At 41.5% G+C, this 20,869-nt stretch overlaps 1 protein-coding gene across 3 annotated transcripts in view; it reads left to right on the top strand.

The window, feature by feature from the left end:
* Positions 1–4,393: 4,393 nt before the first annotated feature.
* Positions 4,394–20,869, top strand: part of SMPX (small muscle protein X-linked) — a 39,531-nt gene continuing 23,055 nt past the window's right edge. Inside the window, exons 1-4 of one of the 3 annotated variants that reach the window (XM_063126466.1) lie at positions 4,394–4,553; positions 7,657–7,716; positions 14,530–14,613; positions 19,264–19,425. In XM_063126466.1, the coding sequence (XP_062982536.1) occupies positions 7,678–7,716; positions 14,530–14,613; positions 19,264–19,401 (261 nt within the window). In that variant the 5' untranslated portion in view covers positions 4,394–4,553; positions 7,657–7,677 and the 3' untranslated portion in view covers positions 19,402–19,425. Of the gene's footprint in view, positions 4,606–6,815; positions 6,903–7,656; positions 7,717–14,529; positions 14,614–19,263; positions 19,426–20,869 lie in introns of those variants that run through there. The other 2 variants (XM_063126465.1, XM_063126467.1) reach the window with 2 other exon arrangements.

Genomic DNA, 20,869 nt, shown 5'->3' with positions numbered 1-20,869 from the left:
TTTGAGCCGCTCACTTTGTCCTAACATGATGGTCATGTCCGTCAAAGTAAGGGAATCCAAAAAGATCCCTGATGTCTCTTCCGCCCACCGCTGGCACTGATTGGTAATAGTAATAGCAATCTAATACAACCTTCTGCCTGATTGACACAGCGTCAGTCCAACTGGAAGGTCCCAATCGAACGTCATGTCAATATTAGAAATAAACATTCCAGGTTTACCCGGATATTGCTCCCACAGAGTCCTGGGAATTGTAGTTTTACGGTGCTATGTGATCCTATTATTTACAATTTGAAGTCTTGTCTTGTTTCTCTTGCTGAACTACATTTCCCAAACTTCATTTTATTTAATTCATTTCGATGCCACCCAATACCCCCATTTCTCAGAAAAAACAACTCAGAATATAACATAATAAAAAAATAGCATAAAATCCTGAACACACACAACCAAAACTATTTAAAACAGCTAAAATAGTTACAATAAAATATTGATACCCAATAAAACAGCTGTATCATATGCTGTCAAACGCCTGGGAGTAGAGCAAAGCTTTAACCTGGTGCTAAAAGGACAACTGTTTTGGTGCCAGGCAGTCCTCACTAGAGAGTGTTTTACAATCGGAGCCATGTAAGGCTTTATAGGATAACCAGCACCTTGAATTGAGCTCAGAAACAAACAGGCAGACTGTGCAAGTGACCAGAATTGGTATTACGGTATATGCTCAGACCTTTCTGATACCCATTATCAATCTGGCTGCCCCATTTTGCAAAAGCTGAACCTTCCAAGCAGTCTTCGAGGGCATGCCCACATAGAATGGAGGAAACCAGGGAATAGACCACTAAAGCCAGGTTATCCCCGGGTGTGATTCCTGCATTGAGCAAGGGGTTGGACTGATGGCCTTATAGGCCCCTTCCAACTCCACTATTCTATGGTTCTATGATTATCTGATGCTGCCATCCCTTGTGACGTGACCTGCCCTCAGGAACATCTGCCTCCACTTTAGGAAAGCTATCCTCACTGTCCCACAAGCTTCAGTCAACAGGTAAAAGAGACACCCAATATGCCTAATTGGTTCCCTCTATCCAACCAGGAGAAGTACCCAGGAAATATTAACACTATTGGTAGCGCAGAAAGATGAACAAGACTTAGAGTGATTGTATGAAAAGGAGAACAGGACTCCTGTATCTTTAACAGTTGCATGAGCACCTGGTAACAGTCCCTCTTCACCACAACAGTTAAAGCTGCAGGAGCCCTGCCCTCTTTTGTCACTGCAATCCTATGCTCGCCTATTTAAAATTAAGTCCCATTGAACTCAGTAAACATGCAAACTCTTGAGCTACACAGCTGTGATAGTAAGCATACTTTCCAGGAAGCTAGTCCACTGAGCTCAGGGAGGCTTCTGAATTAACTTGTTTAGGATCGCACTATCCGAATGTTATCTTACATGGCCTGTTTAGCAAATTGATAATATACAATATAAAACTATATCCAAGTACATAAATCATCCCTTTCACTAATTTAATAAATAATATTGCAATACCAAATCATAAGTGCTTCATTACAGTACCATTTTCCAAACAATTTTAATACTATTGTTTTTATTCCAATCTTGGGAAGGAGGTGGAATATTTTCTCCCAAGTTTTTCATATCTTTTATCTTTAATCCTTGTGGCTCTAGGGAGCTAGATGTTTACTCTTTCTTTTTTTGTTTCCTCCTTCACAACTCAAGTCTTAGTTTTAGCCAGTAGGGAAATATTTAGAGGCATTATCAAGATGTGTTTGTTTCTCTTTGAAATTATGTTAATGCTGCAGTTGTAAACATGATTCCTAGGGAGTAAATATCACTGAAGTCTATGCGACAAATAACACACTCGGAACTGGTCTGCATAAGGGTTATGTGAACAGCTGAATATAGAAAGCAATTTGGGTATGCCGTAACCTGCATCCCACAATGAAACATAACATCTCTTTAAGGGTGAAATGAAATCTTCAGGCACCACAAAAGAAAAGAAGGTGGTTGTTAGTATATGTATTTTGGACATGTGCTAGTACAATCTATTAATGTCTATTCAGAAGAGTCATTTATTCTTTTTATTCTTTTTATTTAATTTGTAACATGTCTTTCTACCAAAAAGGGCACTCAAGGTGGCTTACAGGCACAATTAAAAGTTATTAAAACAATAAAACAATACGTTAAGTGAAATATAATAAAAACATAACAATTACAGAATTAAAAATTTAAAAGAGAGTTATTTAATGAAGGGGTCTTCTTGCCTGCTGATGGAAAGACAGCAGAGAAGGAGTGAACCTAGCCTCCCTTGGGAGGGCATTCCACATCCTGAGACCAGCCACCGGAAAAGGCCTCCCTCGGCGCACCATCAGATGGATCTCTGAAGGCAGCAGTCTCAAAAGACGAGGCTCTCCAGAAGCTCTCCAGACCCAGGTAGGCTCGTATGGAGAAGGCAGTCTTTCAAAGAGCCATGCCCCAAGCTGTATAAGGCTTTATGGGTCATAACCAGTTCTTTGAATTTATTTATTTATTTATTTATTTATTGCATTTATATCTCGCCTTTTTTCCTGCAAGGAACCCAAGGTGGCCTATATAGTCCTCCTCCTCTCCATTTTATCCTCAGAACAACAACCCTGTGAGGTAGGTTGGGCTGATTGTGTGTGACTGGCCCAAAGTCACCCAGTGGGTTGCCATGGCTGAGTGGGGAATAGAACCCAGATCTCCCGACTCTCAGTCCAATACTTTAGCCACTACACCACACTGGCTCCAGCAGCCCAACACAGAATTCTACTCGTAAACAGACCAGTAGACAATGAAGGTGTTGTAAAAAGGGAGTCCTGTGCTCCCTGTAACTAGCCCCAGTCGACTGTCTGGCCCCAGCATTCTGGACCACTAAATTTCATGAACAATTTTCAGCAGCAGCCCAACATAAAGCACGTTATATGAGTCCAAACGAAATGTAATTAAGGCACGCATGGCCAGGTAAGACATCTTTAGGAACATGTTGAGTCATTTACTTCAGTGGGGCTTATTGCCAGGTAAAGGATAAAGGACTGTAGCTTTAGAAGATAAAATCATTTATAATTACAGAAATAACCATTCATACTACATATTATATCATTACAGAAACCCATGGTTATAATAAGGTATTATATATACATAGTTAATCCTGGTCAGAATAGAGGATGATGATTAAATTAGTAGGATATAAATTTTATAGATAAATAACCAAAATCAATTAACAACAACAACAACATGGTGTTGATGATGATGGGGTAGAGTTACCCGTGGCATAGAAACTTTTCCAAACTTCAGTCATCTCAGTGTTATTTAAAGGCAGTCTAAGCTGAAATGCTGTGTTTGTTTGCCAACAATCACTGCAGCAGCATCTGTTGACCTTTTCAATCAACTGCGAAAATTTAGAATGGAAGAATTGCCTTGATTGATTAGACCAGAATCCAGCATACCTCTGAAAGTTCACAAGCATGAAGGGGACGGCCACTTCCGGTTACTTATCCCCCAACATGTGGAACTCATTGCCTCTAAACGTGGAGATTCAATTTTGCCCTCATAGTGGAGACTGATACACCCATTCTCCATGAATGTGTCTGATCTTCTGCTGGTTGATCGATTAGTTGATCAATCTCTACACGTAGTGTAAGGCACAACAGGACCCCAAGGACTAATGTGATTCCCTTAGCTCACAAGAGTCAAAGGGTGGCCACGTAGCGACTGCTAAAAAAGAGAGCTCGCATCACCAGCAAAGAGGACACCAAACTGCTGACTTGCCCTGTTACAGAAATGAGTGTTACTTTCTGCTTTCTACGAAGCACTAGCTCCCTGTGGTATTAGCAGTGGGTTCCGCAGGTGTGTGAGTGGCACAGGATACTGCCTTTAGCAAATAATTAAATAATCCTCCCATGTTTTCCAATGGCTTCTTCCATTTCTTTTCTTACCACAGAAAATCCATTAAGGAGGGAAAGATGGAATAGTTACACAATGTCTTCTTTTGATTGGTAGTGCTAGGAATTGTCCAGCTGGACCCACACACACACTTTGCAATCACCAAACTATGTTTTCCCACTGATTTCTATGGAACACTTCTGGAACAACTGGCTTGAAGAGTGTTTTGTATGACAACATCAAGAAAGTGTTGCATGTTTTTTTCATTCACTACCTAAAGTGTGAGATCAACAGTTTAAGAACTTCAAAAAATTCCAGCAGTTTCTAACTGAGAAAGTGACAGCAAACTATCACCTGAAGGCGAGTTCACTAACACTTTTCTACTTGATACTTGAGCCGATTTTCACTAGGAGGGAATGAAGTTACAGGATGAATCCGATTCTATATTTAGGAAGAACAACTGTAAGCTATGACAGGAATTCTCTTTACACTTGGCTTCTAAACTCAGCTCTACACCAGCCCTGGAAGTACTCTCGATAGTACACACAGGCACAAAGGACTTCATCTATTTCAGCCACCTTTAAACGATCACACGGGAGATCTCAGCTGACCGAAGAAGGCATCTCACTCAGCGTCAAAAGGAGGTGTATGTATTCACTCTCCTAACGGGTTGGAACTTTTCTTAGATAAATAATCAGGTACATAATCAGATGGTAAGGGGAAAACTGGTCAAAAGTGAAAGGTTGACTTGGGAAAACACTTTCATATTTCACTAGGAGGAGAATGAATGAGCTACAATTCTCTGCTTTTTAATCTCTTTATTCCAGATTAGTAATGCTTAACACAGGCTGTGCAACTGCGTTAGAGTCTATCAAGAGTTTTTAAATTATTTGAAATTAAGAATGTTGTTCTGAGGCTTAGCAGTTTCAAAAATATACTATTTAGGTGCCATCACAGCTCCTATAGAAACATACTTTGTATAGTTGGTAAAACTAACACAAGGCACTGTTTGTTTCCTTTTTCTTGGGGTTTGCTTGAACTAGTTTAATTGAGACATTTGTTGATACTAGTGAACAATTAAGGGTGAACTTTAATAGTGTTGTGGGCAGTTCAGTTTTGACATGGAGTTTTCTTCTCCTGCTTCCAGCACAAGCTCAGTTCCCGGTGGTATAATTTCTATCTAGGTTTTAACGGGGTAATATAGTACAGCTTTCTGCTATAACACTCATGCCAGGTTTTATGCATACAGTAGGAAGAAAAGGATGGCATTCCTGGTTCCTTTTTGACTACATTTAGGGTAGCGTTAAGGAAGATGGAAATTCTGGAAGCGCCTTGTGTATATCAACTTATATAAAGCAAATTGAAGAAGTTGTTCGATGCCAAGTAGGTGCTTGTCCTTCGGCAGCCCTCTCCGGATTTATTTTTAGATGAGGCAGAGAAGATCACAGCTTTTCTCTCTCTCTCTTTCCTTTTTTTAAAAAAATCTTCCTCTTTCTTATGGCAGCTCAGAATGATAGGGACAATTGCACGTGAAGTAAAATGCATGCTAAATAGCACCGAAAAGAAGCAATAGCAGCATTGCCCGCCTTCAAACTGTGATGGCACGCAGAGGCAAGAAAAGCTAAGGCATGAGACGGGTGTGTGCATGCTTGAAAGTCTGCTTGAAATAGACTTTATGGCGTCATAGTTAGAAACATAGGTGTGCGCAGCACATTTCATTAGGATGTGCACCCAGGGATTTCTTTTTAAAGGCAAACATTTGTTGAATACTCAGTCATAAAGGACTTTATTTATTTTTTAATTTGTTTATTAAACACTGTAGACACTGATGCCCTACTCCTGGCAGAGAGGCTCTCGGCAAAGCAATACCTTTTCATCCCTGCTGCCAGGAGCAATTGTGCTCTCTCGGAGGCAGCGATTCTTTGGTGTGGCAGCAGAGCAGCTGGAGGGCCGTTCCTGCTGCGTGTGGATCCCCCTCTGGATCCGAATTCAATGGCCCCCTCAATTTGGTGCTTATTGCTTGAGATATTAGGGTGTGCCTGGGCACACCCAGCATACCCTTTGCGTACACCTATGGTTAGAAATTGTATTTAAATATTTGTGAACAGCAGTGAGTTGGATTACAACTAGCTAAATTCAGGTATGAGTAAGAAAGACTGGAGACATTGTGCCATATCATCCAGATATTTTCAGGCTTTATGTCACAAGGGCTTAAAAGTAGGAAGATTGGCTTCCTGCTACTGGAGCCTATCGGGTCACCTTGTTCCAGATAGTAAGGGAAGAACAGGAATTTCTTCCATGCCAGATCTGCTAAACCAGACTTCTCCAACATAGCACCTTCCGGATGTGTAGGACTACACCTCCCATCGTCCCCAGCCAGCATGGAGAAGGCTGCACTTTGGGGCCATAAAATAGTGTAAGGTATGGAGGAAGTCATTGCTATGCAATCTTGTAGTGGCTCTGTGTGTGCACTCTCTTGCACTGACTTAATGGCCCCAAAGGTTGATCTGGCACAGTGCAGGCTCCTTTTCTTCCCTGTTTCCTCGACTCACTATTTATGCTGGTGTCAGAGGGCAGCAGCACCACCTCGTCCCTGATGGATATGCTTCTGCAACACTGAAATATGTATATATACATATATACTTGGATCCATCTGTCAGCCTCCTGTTTGTGTGGTCAAGCATGGAAACGTAAAATGGCCTTTGTATTTTTATTCCCAAACACATGAGAGCCAGTAGTTGGACTAAAGGGGAAGGGAGAGTAGGGAAGCAGCCCAAGAAGGTTGTCTATTTTTACTCATCAGCATTCTGTTGTCCTGATTTCTCTGGCAGTAATGAGGTCAGCACAAACTGGCACGAATGAAAGATTGCCTCTGCAAAAAGTAATCCTGCACAGTTATATCAAGGACTGTTTTTGAGGCGTCTCAGTCCAGTCCTGCACGCTATTCTTACTAAATTGTTTTAGTTCTACATTTAAGCTAAGGAACTGGAAAAGCGTACGTATATGGGTCCATGTTTAGAGAGGATGAGGCAAAATGGGGACGTGGTGCAGTCTGTGAGGAATGTTGTTGCTGCTGAGATTTTAAATAGTAATTCGTCTTTGCTGTCTCAACAACCTACATTACCATATCAGGCCTTTAAGTGTTTCCTTTATCAGCTTCAGGCTGCAGTTGTCCTTTATTCTTGAGGAAGATGCGGTCCCTTCTCTTTGAAGTTCATGGAGTGTATAATGCTTGGGGGGGATTTTATATAGGGTAAATTACAGTTTTATCAATAAAAGCCAACTTCTAAACACAAAGATCTCTTGATTCTGTTTTGTAATTTGAATCAAATAATAAATAAAAATGTTGAGTGGTCCCATGAATATGTACCCATTTGATGGAACATTTGCAGCACAATCCTATACATATCTACTCAGAAATAAGTCCCATTAAGTTCAATAGGGCTTGCTTCCAGAGAAGTGGGTATAGGATTGCAGCTTTAATGTCTCATTTACTATTGTGTTGCGAAAGCGATCTCATCTTTGGCCTATGAAAAATTCACCAGGGAAGCTCAGATGTTCTCATTTCCTTGCGGTACACTGTGGATGTACCTTAGTAACTCTGAAACTGAGACTGAAAGACAATCTGGGATGATGAATAAATACCTGTCAAGAAGCACCATGGGTTAAATTGTAGTTAATCAAACCCTGCTTTCAGAATGTCATTGTAGCCTTTAAAGGCTCTTTTTTTTAACTGTTGTTGCTTGCAGGAATAAGTCTCTTCTTCAAAAATGTCAAAACAGCCAGCTTCAAATGTCAGAAGCATTCAGGTAAGAGACAGTATTTTATATTACTGTTAATAAATAAGAACTCTTTGGCTTTGGTGGTGGTGGTGGGGAATAAAACCACATACATCACAGTTTGGATGGTGTTTAATGCTAACTAGGAGTTACTTTAAACTTGCTAGTGATGGAAGTAAATGTATTTTGATTCCGTATTAGCCATGTATTTTACATATGCATCAAGAAGGAGAAGAAAAATGAATTAGAATGGGTTTTTTCTGTGCTGTGCTAAGCACAAAAGAATTCATATAATTTCCCACAATGCAGACAATGAGTGTTGTTGTTGTTTTAACAAATTGAGTTCTTTTAAAATTATATGCATTTGGCTGCATGGACTTCACATATATGCATCTATTATGGTTTGTTTCTTCTTATCCCCCAGCAAAATTCACTTTTCATTACTAGACTTCTTTTTAGCTTACAGCTAACCCAATTATGAATTTGGCAAATGAAAACTAATCACAAATATAAATCTATAGTGTTAGTGTTGTTACTTGAAGAAAAAAACACTCTGCACATTCTTTTGAACAGGCTATCCCATTCCAGTAATTGTCTGAGGCTGCAACCTTATACCCACTTAACTAGAAGTAAGCCCCAATGAATTCAACATGACTTACATCTGAGTAAACATGTGTGGGATTGAGCTTTAGCTATAGTCCTATGCACACTTGTAGAGGAATGAATGCCATTAAAATCAGAGAGCCTTACTTCCAAGCAGACATGCTTAGGAATGCATTGCACAGCACTGAATAGCCTATGGAACTGAGTTGATGAACCAGTACATGAAAAATTGTATCTAAAGTATTAGCGTTTGTTTCAGTTTAGTTCCACAGACATCAATTTAGTTCTACTGCCTTCTGTTGTTATCCCCCCTCCCCTCTAGGAATAGTATTTATTTATTACATGGGGAAAGTAATCCTATTGGACAGCATCTGGTGTGTGTGGGAATAGGACAGTTCAGTTTCCTGGCTCAGAGACAGGAAACCACACTGCCTGCCCCCCTCGTAGCTGGCACGGAGAGAACCGCTCCAGGTACTTCTCTGGGCTCAGAAAATGGAGCATGCAAACAGGGGAACGGGGCATTCCTGGGGTGAGGAGGGGAGGAGATAGGGTAGCCCAGCCTCCTTCCCTCTCCCTCCAAGGCACTGCTGCTAGATGGGTGAAATCACCTATGTAGCAGAAATATATGACAGCTGGAGCGTGGAACCACTGCTGTCCTACCTCCCTGCATTGGATACTCAGCAACCTTCGTGTTTGGAGGCTACCAACTATCTGGATAGGATTGTACCCTTGTATGCTGTCTTTTGACTCACCAGCGATTGTGTAGTGGCAAATTTTTAATGGCAGGCACTCATCATGACCATGGCCCATAGCTGCACCTCCAAGGAGAGTCCAAAATTGCAGGCTGCTGGGTTGATGCCTATCAACAAACCAGTTCTAGTCATTTTCATCATTTGTAAAGCTAACGGGTCTTAATTTCCATTCACTGTTGCTGGGAAAATTCATCCCCTCCCACCACAAGCTATCATGAGGTTGCAGCTAGGCTCAGAGGGAGCAGGGAATTCTCAGGGGGTGGCAGCTGACATTGGTGTCCCTGCAGATAAAGCACAGCTGGCGTTCTCCCTGAGAGCCCTGACTCCACCATGCCATACGAACATAACAAAAGCCCTGCCGGATCAGATCAAGGGTCTGTGTAGTCTGCTATTTTGTTCAGACAATGGCCAATCAGCTGTCGACCAGAAACCCACAAGCAGGACAGGAGTGCAACAGCACCCTCCCACCTATGTTCCCCAGCAACTGGTGTATATAGGCTTACTGCCTCTGATATTGGAGGTAGCACACAGTCATCAGGTCTAGAAGCCATTGATAGCCTTCTCCTCCAAGATTTTATCTCACCCCTTTTTAAAGCCGTCCAAATTAGTGGCTATCATGACATCTTGTGGTAGTGAATTTCATAGTTTAATTATGCACTGTGTGAAGAAGTACTTCCTTTTATCTGTCCTGAATCCCCCAACCAATTATGGGATGACCCCGGGTTCTACTATTATGAGACACAGAGAAAAATATCTCCCTATCCACATTCTCCACATCATGCATAATTTTGTACACCTCTATCATGTCTCCCCTTAACCTCCTTTTTTCCAATCTAACCACTGACCAGAGGTAATCTCAAAATGTCTTCTTCTGCTTGCGCAGGGTTCACACAAAAGGGACTGAGGTCCAGCACAGGCTCTTACTGGAGGAAGGGGGAGAGAGGCATTTTCACTGATTCTCCCTTAAGCCTTGCACACCTTCTCCCACACTATTCATAAAGGTCCCCTGACCTTCCAGAGGGTCTTTCTGAGTGACAGAGGAGGCTGCAGGAGGAAGGAGTGAAAAATCACTGTAGCCCCTTCCTCCAGCTGGAGCATCCTACAAGGGCTGTTCTGCTTACTCTGGATCCAAGCCAATGTTTTGAAGCTGAATAAACCTCTTTCAATCTTCACTATTTATGAAAAGTTGGATCCAAAGTAACTTAACCCCACCACCACTAACATGATATTTATGAAAGTTTGGATCCAAAGTAACTTAACCCCACCACCACTACCATGATATTTATGAAAGTTTGGATCCAAAGTAACTTAACCCCACCACCGCTACCACGATAGTCCAGATTGGTTTGATAATGACTAATTTAAGTCCAATTGATTTTAGTGGGTCTATTCTAAATATGATTAATCCTGGATCCAATCCAATATGTAGTAAATGTAGTACTATACTTACTAGGGCTACCGATAATAGGAACATATAACTAACTTTATTATTAATATTTTTATGGAAGAATATAAAGTGGAAGGGTTATAGGATACTACAGCCACATTTCGATGATAATATCTGGGCTTAATAAACCAAGATACTTGGCCTGAGCACATAGCCCTTCCCTCCTCCCATCATAATGTACAGTAATCAAACCTGGAAGCCTCCAATTAGCTATCATTTCTTATTTTGTCCAATCTGGGAAACTATAATTGTCAGGTTTGGATAAAGCCAGGATCTTAAACCATGGTTAATTGGAGACCTTCTAGTTTGCTGCATGCTGTGAATGGAAGTTGGAAGAAGCTGTGTGTACAGATAAAAAGCTTACGCATATCTTGGTTTATTAAATCCAGCTTTGATAATCCAAACTAGGCCAATGGCTGGGTTTAGATGTGATACAAAACTATGGTTTGTGCTAAGCATAGTTAAGAAGCCATACCAGAATTTGCACTTCCAGACATACAGTGAACAAGCCATGATTTAGAGCAGCTGGTTTCCCATCTGCTCAGGACTCTGCTTTGTAAGTTCACTCCCATCTCCAGGAGCTTCTTGAGGTGGAGCTCTGGCTCCAAATGTGGTTTGTCAATGGTATGTGAATTCAAGATAGCATAGCAAACCATAGTTAGCACCAGCTGTAGTTTGCAAACTTCAAACTGTAGTTTCAGATCGTGGGTTGTCATCTCCAAAGAAAGTGCAGTTTGTGGGCAAGGTTTTGTTCAAATGTTAAAATAAGCCATAGTTTAAGTAAACAAACCATGATTTCATGTTATGTCTGAATAAACTAATAAATAAAATCAGGAAATAGGCATTTTGAAGAATCCGCTGAGGGATTTGTTTTCCAAGACATGGTAATCCAGGGGTGGGCAATTTGTGGTCCTCCAGATGTTTTGCCTTACAATTCCCATCATCCTTCACTATTGGCTATGCAAGCTAAGGCTGATAGCTTGCATAGGCCAAATCATCAGGAAGCCCACAAGTTGTCCACCCCTGCTCTGAACAGATGATTCTTTGTGGGCACAATTTAAGTCAAGTGTGTGCACAAGACTCTCTCATCAGCAATGGCGTTTCAGTTCAATGGCTTTCAATTGAAGAATGGAGACCTCCAATATAGCAGAATCTAACTTTTTGATATTAAACATTGAAGTTGTTTGAATGAGGGATTTTGAAAGAGGGACTTTGAAAGGAAAGCAAAGGAAAGAATAAATTGTTACCTTTGATACGAGGGAATCCATGAACTACAGATCTGCATGCAAAACTGTTTCCCTTGTGCAACTAGCTTACTCAAGAACCACATCTTGAAAATCAAGATCCCCATTTAGAAGCTTATTTTATACAACTAACTGTGCACATAGGTTGTGCCAGGTTTGTACATTGGCATATGGAGTAGTGGAAGTCCCGTCCCCCCCTCCTGTGTGTGTGTGTGTGTGTGTGTGTGCACGCGCGCACACCTTTCTGGATTGCAGCCTAAGAGCTTGGTATCCAGTATCACCATCAGGGGCATGAAATTACATAGCTGCAACTATGTATTGTTTTTAAAGAGAGAAAATATTTTGTTTCCTGATAGTAAATGGATTCATACATTGACCTGGTTCGTACGATCAGTATAAGCCACAGTGGTTTATTTTGGTCATGCAAATCCATTAGGGAAATTGCGCCCGGCATGCACCCAATTTAAATAAGCCACCATCATTTATTTTGATCATGCAAACCAGCCCAGTACTTAATATCCTATCACACTGAGGTATTTATTGTGAGTTGGCAAAATATCTCACACATGGGGAAGATGACTGCTTCTCCCTTGAAAGCAAGCAGGAAAAAAATCCTTCCATTGTCTGAAGAAAACAACTTTTATTTATAGATTGCAGTATGCAAAGCATCATTCAATTAAAGAAAGTGGGCCTTATTTTAATACAAATAGTCAAATAAGGATTTTGCAATAATGTGATATATATTTAACCATCTACATTTGGTTTAATCTAAATTCTATAAATGTAAAGACTCTAGATTTTGAAAAATATTAATATGCTGTTATAACTATGCTCTAATAAACAATTGGTTTAGATGCATCAAAATAAATTGTTTAAGTCCATTAAACATGGAATTTAACTCAGTGCTATTACCTTAATTAGGGTTGTAGCCTTGCTACTATTCATTAATAGGAATTATCCATCAAGAATTCCCAATTAACAATTTAGTGAGAGGCACGGAATTCCATCACAATTATGCATAAATTTGCCTTAGCAAAAACTTGTTATTTTTAGCATGAAGTTTGAAAGTAGAATTAGAGATTATGGAAAGTACATATATAAATGTACAGGTTTATGTGACTTGCATAACCTATTCCAACTGAAGACAGTGAATTTTCTTGGAATAGAATTCAGTTTGCTTTTTCTGTATGGACTGGTCATGCAGTTGTAATACTAAGAGTGTGCTGGGGAGCTGGTTTTTGTTTTGTTTTTAAGAGAACTCTCCCTCTCTAGATAATACACTTTTGGCATGATCCACCCAAATGTAAGCACTTCCAAGCTTAACTGTTTTCAGTGGGGAAGTTAAGCAAGGGTTCAAATCTCTCTCATTGAAATCAATGGGAATCTTGCCTCTCTGGTCAAATCATGCCTTTCAATTTGAAATAGTAGTAATAATTTAAGAAAAATTAAAGTGGCAATCTTATGGTGAGCTTTGAATTCATGTGGACTTGCTTCTAAATCAACATGCATACATCCACCCTAAAATGACCCATTTATTGTACTGAAGAAATGAATACATTATAGATGTGTTTTATTTTTTAAATGCTTTGGCAAGTGTAAAATGTAAATATGGGTTATATCCAATGGGGTGTATGGCATGGGCACTGCTGTCAGATCAAATTCCCCCTCCCCCCTGGAGCCCCTTGCACACACCCAAATCTGCTCCCAAGGTTTGTAGGATCCTGCAAAGCAGGTTTGGGGTGCATGCAGGGAGGGTGCAATGGGGAGGAGCGAAGGGAGGCTGGGGGCTCCTATTTCAGTGGGGCTGTAAATCCGCTCTGGGATTCAATCAGAACTCTAAAGGAGCTATTCAGAGTGCTGAACCATGCCACCGAATCCATTCAGCACCTTGGATAGCTCAACTAGAGTTCTGACTGAATCCAAAGTGGATTCACTGCCTTATTAAAATAGGAGCCACCGGCATTTACTGGAAGGGAAACTCCACCTGTGCGAGCAGAAGTCTGCTTGTGTAACATTAGATTTAGCTCTATATCTAAACATGCAACACTGACTGCCTCGAGCCTGTTCCCGATTGCCAAAGGCTCCTCTGGGAGTGCTGCTGCTGCTGCTTGTCAGGCTGCTAGGCCTCGCTCACTTTGTTTGCACAAACTGGCACCTGTGCACAAGTACTGTCTACAATTTACACAATTGCCTCTGAAGCTGAGTGGTCCCCATGTTCAGGTTCAAACAAACTCTGCCTTCATGTGGACAAGGCCCCGTTGCAAGCCTGTTATTAGACCTAGCCCCCGTCTTGTTGGAGGCGGGTCTGCGCCGCGAGGCCCCGGGCTCCCGAATTGGCGCTCCTTCCTGGCATCTGCTGTCCAACCCAGCCGATGGCGACCAATCAGGGGGCACCATTGGCTCCACAACCAAAAAAGTCAGGGTAAATGCCCGACTTTTTTAAAGTGGAGTTTCTGGGGTTTGCTCCCGGATGGCTTCGCAATGGCGGCTGCATCATGTAGATGACCTGCCTCTACTCCAAATCCACCCCAGGGGCAAACCCTGCATCAAGTTAAGTCCCTACACAGTCTAGAGGCTGTATTTTGAAGATTGTTGGCCAAAATGTGTCGGTCCCCAGAATGCAGCTCGAAAGAAAATAAATTAAAAATCACACACACTTATTTTAATAGATGAGGTGAGAAACAGAACTTAGTAATTCATTTTTACTGATAGCGGAAACACCACCCACCCCTCCGATTTCAGTGGAATAAGCAGCTGTATATTTTGAGGATTGTTTGATATGATCTCTAATTTCCAGGCTAACATCAACATCCCCATGGGCGCTCTTTTACCTGGAGCAGGTCAGCCACCTAAAAGAAAGGAATTTACCGAACCCGATGAGGTAAGAGCAATATATGTTTACATGAGCAGGACACTTTAAGTTTAAGTCCTCCCCTGCTGGATGAAATTTCATTCCTCGTTATCTTAGGAAACCATATCATGATCAGTCAGTATAAAATCAGTTCCTACCATTCTGATACGATTAGCCAATATCCACAATATCCACATATGGGTGCAACATAAGTTCAGCAAAAAATGTTGCAAAACTAGTACTGAAATGTTTCTTTGGCCCTCCTTCTAGCTCAGCGGTGAGGATCCCATTACCTTTCAAATGATGTTGGACTAAAACTCCCATCATCCATGACCAGTAGCTATTCTGGTTGGGGCTGATGGTTTTAAAGTTCAATAACATCTGCAGGGCTACAGGTTCCTCACCCTTGCTCCAGCTCAAGAGTGTCCCCTTCCCAAGCTCTGATGGTATTGCAACCAAAAGCCAGAGAGAAATCCTGAGCTATCAGGAAACAGTACTATAATTCTCTCTCTCTCTCTCTCTCTCTCTCTCTCTCTCTCTCTCTCTCTCTCTCTCTCTCTCTCTCTCTCTCTTGTAGAACTGATGTAATTGTCTTCTAAAAGCAGCTACAGAGAGCCCCAATTTGAATCAGGGGTTCTGCCAGCCACTCCATGCCACAGCCCCAATCCAAATCTCCCATCCCGAGCTGCTAATTACATTCAGATGGGTACCTGTATGCTTTACTTTCTGTGGCTACTAGCAATTGAGTGGGTTGCATTTTATGTACCAGAGAAAGCCAACTGGTGATCAAGAGCCAGGTCTGCGCTTTTATCAGGCTACACTACAACATTTTAATCAAGCTATAGTAAAATAATTGAAAAATTGTTTTCTAAACTCCTTGGTGTTAGAAATATTTTTCTGTTCAGGGTTACATTTCTCTTTAGTTTCCTATGTGAAGCCTAAGGCATACCCGATGCGTTCCACAGCTAGTCTTGCCTTTAAGCACTTGCTGGAGGCACCAAGGAGTTGCACGAAGTTAAATAAGTGGGCAGGTAGAAGAGGAAAGGAGCACGCCACCCATCCTCTGTGCCAGCATAGAAAAACATCAGGCTGCTGGCAGGTGGAATGGAGTTTTCGGTCCATCCTCTGCCAGGTTCCAGCAGGCTAGTAAAAAAGAAAAAAAAAATCAGGCCTGTAACTTTTGTGGTCTTATTTGCAAGGCTGCATGAAGCCCTTACTGCTAGGTTGTGCTGAATTGATTGAATATTGAGCCTAAGCATTCCTGAAAGATGCTGGATTTGCCAAGACAATACACACCCCACTGCCAGGCTCCTGCCCTGAGAATAGAATGGACTCCAAGAATGCAGAAGTTGCCCATTCCTAATTTAAATAAGGAAGGAGGTGTTAGGTAGTGCATGATCCAGCCAAAGTGAACTCATATTAAGGGCTTTTCTAAATGAGCAATTTATTCTACATGACTAGTACATATCCCACAGTATCCATTGGAAATTCCGCCATGAAAAGAACCACTTTTAACATGGTAACATACTGGAAAAGTGTGATCTTCTGCCACTAGATGGCCCTGTCTCAATGGAACTGACCAGAGGGGAAGTATTCAATTCAAAGCACATGGTCGCCCCTCTCCGCCTGTGTAATGCAGCCCATAACAATCATGCCAAAAAGCAGGAAGCACAAACGTCCTGAGTAAGCAATATGATTTTCCCTTAATGTAAAGATGCCCTAAATCCCCATAATTCCAAGAGAAGATTAGTAAGCATGATGCTTTGTGGTGTCACTGTAGCTTTGGCTGGATAATGCTCTTCCCCATCTTTTAAGGCACTCACAGCAGGAATACCCATAACAGCGGATTAGGATTTTCATGGTGCTGAACCTTTGCTCCACACAGCAATAGCCAGCTGCTTTCTTGAAAACTTTACAAGATTCTACAGTTTAATCATCAAAGGGTGCTTTACAAACACTCCAAAAACAGATGATGTAATTTGAGTACTTGGAGTATACATGTATTAGATTTCAGTGGGCTGCAATGTAGGTAGATCTTTGGATATAGATGGAAACGGAGTGAAAGGGCAAGAAGCAAGGAAACTGTGTAGGAGGTGTGAACATTTCAGATGAGAACACAGTCTGTTCAGCTCGAGATCTGATAGCACGAAGTAATTTACCACCACCAGACATCTAATTGACTCTATAAACTTCAAGCCAAATTCTAATTTCAGATACATGAGACTTACTGGAAGAAAATGTGAGGTGTGCAGCTATGCTTTATGCACTTCTGAAACTAAATAGTAGCTTTAAAAAAGAACGTCCAGGGTAGGACCTTTCCAGATCATAGCACAGTCATCACACAAGCCGTTTCACATCATGGTTTCATGTACCTACCTAGTTACAAAATAGAACCATATTTCAGTGAGTCGTTTTAAATAGGCTCCCTGCCTGTGATCATACAGAATTATTTTACACATGCCTTTATTTTTCCCTTAATCCAACGCTATAAAAACTTTGTATTACAAGAGGAGAATGATTTTTTTTCATAAATCTAAATTTATTTATTAAATTTTTTTATTACATGTAGAATTTGCCAAATAATGAATGTTTTCTGGGTGGACTGCAAACAGTTAAAAAGACTGAAATGTCATAGTACAGTTAAAAATATAAAATACAATGCAAATGTTTAAAAGAATACAATACAATACAATGATGTAAGGAGAATGAACATCTTTCATTTCATTTTAAATAAAGATATGCTATCATTCCTGTGATCTACCTGTAGTATTATGTATGTTTAATTTTAGTTTGTATAAATCCTTATGTACTGGATGCTCTATTACTAATTTATATTTCATAGCATTTTTAGATGTCACAGAGTAATTATTTGAGAAGGTCTACTTTAAAAATGCTTTAAAAAATTATAGCATTTAAAAACATTTTAAGCAAAATACTCTCCAGTTAATTTGGTTATTCTTGGGTGATGCTAGAGGATTCTATTAATGTGCTGTAACACTCCACAATGTATTATGTAGCAAATAATCCATCCCCTCCCACAAAGTAGGAGCTTTTTTACACAAGGCTTTTATTGTGTGCTTCTGCCTCCTCACTCAGGGGAGTTTGTAGATCCTTTACATGATGTTGTCATCCTCCAGGGCCTTTGTCGTATTTTTCCCTAATGAGCAAAGTCTGACATTTTTTTCAAATGGTGTTATAGAACTCTCATATATTTGCGCAATTCCACTGTACCACAGTGCCACCTTGTGGAAGGGCAATGGAACACATAGAAAGGCAGAAAAAGAAAAACCCTGGGGGGAAACATCTTTAAAGGAGCTAATCTTAATCCCACAAAGAATCTTGAAACAGAAGCCTTGATACAGCTGTGGGTTTAAAGCCTCATGTAGAAAAGCTAAAGGATAAGTGTCTTTCACCTAAATGTGTTTGTGGTGCTTTATAAGTATCACGAGAAGCAAATTTACAGACCTATTGTGGCAGCATGTCTACTTCAACACCAAATTTCTCCCTGCATTTCCTCCATGCATGTTAGCTGAGCAGGCCTATTGTGGGCCAAACATGCTAATCACTAAAATGGGTGCCCATCGTGCTTTATGTTCTGTTTGCTGCCCTCAGAGAGGAGAAGCAATAGGTCTATCAGCAAGTGAAAAAAGCAGCAGAGGCTGGAACTCCTCAATGATGTCTACAGAATAAGAGAATCAGGAAGGGGGATCACTGGAAAAAAGGAATCAGGAATAAAGGAATCAGTGTTGGGAGCTGTCTTCACAGCGCTGAGTTGGTGCCGCCTTCCCCTCCAACCCTGCGGCTTTACTTACTCAGGGTGGCGTCAGCAAATCCTGACCCCAAGGAGGGAGCACAGGGTTTCTGGCGGTCATCCAGGTACTGGAGCCACCCCCTGCCCTCTTCCTGGTTTCAGGTGACCAATTGCCGGTTGCCTTCCTCCAGGACCACCCTCCTGGATTGGCCACAGAGCAAGGTCAGACAGTGGAAGAGCCAGGGTGACTTTGCTCCCACCAAAAAAGCCAGTGTAAGAACCCAGCTTCTTTTCTGCACAGCTTTGCAGGAAAGCCTCGTGGTGGCTGCCACCATGGGTGTGTATAGACAGCCCCCTAGTCATTTGGGGGTGGGATCCAAATGTAGGCGCATGCAGCTGTGCTGGCGGAAGTCGACTTCCCCATTCTTATTCCCCATGGCAGCTCCCTGAAAATGCTAACCAGAGGATCAGGGGACCCTGCTGAAGTGGGTGTGCTGTGGTACAGGGGTTTCCCCCAAAATTGAGTGAAGGCACCTTTTGTGAGCAGAACCTTTCTGTCAATGGAAGGCAGAGCCTGGATCCAAACCATGATCATGTTCCCATTCGTGCTGCATGGATGAGTGCCTGCGTTAACAATTAGGGTGTTCCTAAACCTTGAATACCAAGTGTCAGCAGTGAACAGCCGAGAACCGAACTTGTAATCTATATGCATAGTGTTGCTGAAGCTCCTCAAAAAGTAATCTGATTACTGTATGTAGCAGAGTACCAGACTGGGAAATCATCTCCAAGACCTGGTAGAGCTACTCTTTTATTTTTCAACAGGCATCCCTTAGATAATGTCAACTCTGTTACCCGTCACATGTTTCACCCAACTTAAGAACAAAATGATTCCCCATTGTATTATTTTGAGGGCACTGTTTTTCACCTAGGGTCTTCCTACTCCATCAGAAGAGGAAAAGAAAAAGAACCTCCCAGGTGCCAAGAAGCTACCAGGCCCAGCTGTTAACCTGTCAGAGATCCAGAACATAAAGAGTGAGCTGAAATTTGTCCCAAGAGCTGAACAGTAACAGAAATGAAAAGGCAAGCAGAAGGTATTGTTCATGTCAGCACACAAGTGCTGATTCAAATAAAGATTACATGTATACATGGGACTGCCCATGCTGGCTGAGGATTGTGGGAGTTGTAGTCCATCTGGAGGATACCAGAATGGGGAAGGGTGGCTCAGATGTTTCCAGTAGTTCAGAATACAGTTGCAAGATTCTTAACTAGGATTGGGGATGTATGATCAATTTATTAGGAATAAAGAGTGTGAAGGGTGGTTCTTTCTCTGGGTTGGTAGCTGTTGCGATTGCTGCTGTAATCCTGGTGATAATGTAACTCGCAGAAAGTAGTTTGGATATTTGTTCTCTTCAGCTACCAAGTATTTTAAGTTCAAGGGGTGCTGATAGCACTAAGATTACAGGCTAAATGCCAGTGTGGTGTCGTGGTTGGTGTATCGGACTAGGACTTGGGGACCCAGCTTCAGATCTATGAACCTCAGTGGGTGGTCTTTGAGCAGTTGGTATCTCTCTGGTGGTGGTGGTGGTAGAACCATCTACACCATTTATGGTCAATGGTCATACTGGCTAGGAGTGTGGGGTAGGGGTTGCATCTGCATAATTTTTAAAGATAAAGAGATGAAACTTGGCACCATGGTAGCTCTTACGGAGGGCTTTAGTCATGCCAAGTTTGAGTCGGTTCATGCCTTGATTTTTAGGATTTTTAAAATATTCCCCTTAAGCCTTTATCCTGATACTCCACCAATGTAAAATTTAACCTGTTTGCATTTGTGGAGGTTCTGTTTTCCTTTACTTTGATAATGCACAGCTTTGCATCTCCAGTTCATAAAAATAGAGATCTGCTGGGGTCCTCAGGGACGTGGGCTCCTTCTCCTCTCCCCACTCTGACTTTGTTGTCCAGCGATTTACTGATTTAACTTTTCATCGGCTGGGCTCCGTTTCTGTGGGCAATAAGGGTGGGGTTGGAGCAGTAAAAAGTCCATTCAACAGCATGCTGGAGGAGTAGAACTGCCCTGCCCTCCCCTTTCGTCAGCAAGACTCCGTTCAAAGCACACACACCCAACAAAGGAAAAAGCCAGAGGACAGCAATACACAGAGGCTTAAGGGCACATTAAATCCGCTTAGGGAAAATAATCCAGACTTTCCCCACACCAAAATAATACACAAGCAGAGGAAAAGAAGTGAGATGGGTGCAGGACAGGGATGACATCATGTGAGTCCCACACTGCAGTACCAGATACCAGAAATGGTGAGAGTGCATTAAACTGCTGGAGAGATGGCGCTCTGATTCTGGACTCCCAGCTGCTTTAGGGCCCCTTTTTCTTTTCTTTTTTTTATAATTTTTATTCATTTTCAACACTATATAAACATAGATAAACATTACCAAATATAACTAAAACAACACAATAAGAAAAAAAAATAACATCAAACATCTGTTACATACATCTTGAATAAATGTTGAGTACAATATCAAAAG

Source organism: Elgaria multicarinata, chromosome 5 (assembly GCF_023053635.1).
Source record: "Elgaria multicarinata webbii isolate HBS135686 ecotype San Diego chromosome 5, rElgMul1.1.pri, whole genome shotgun sequence".
Lineage (NCBI taxonomy): Eukaryota > Metazoa > Chordata > Lepidosauria > Squamata > Anguidae > Elgaria > Elgaria multicarinata.
This window is presented reverse-complemented; position numbering and strand designations above follow the sequence as displayed.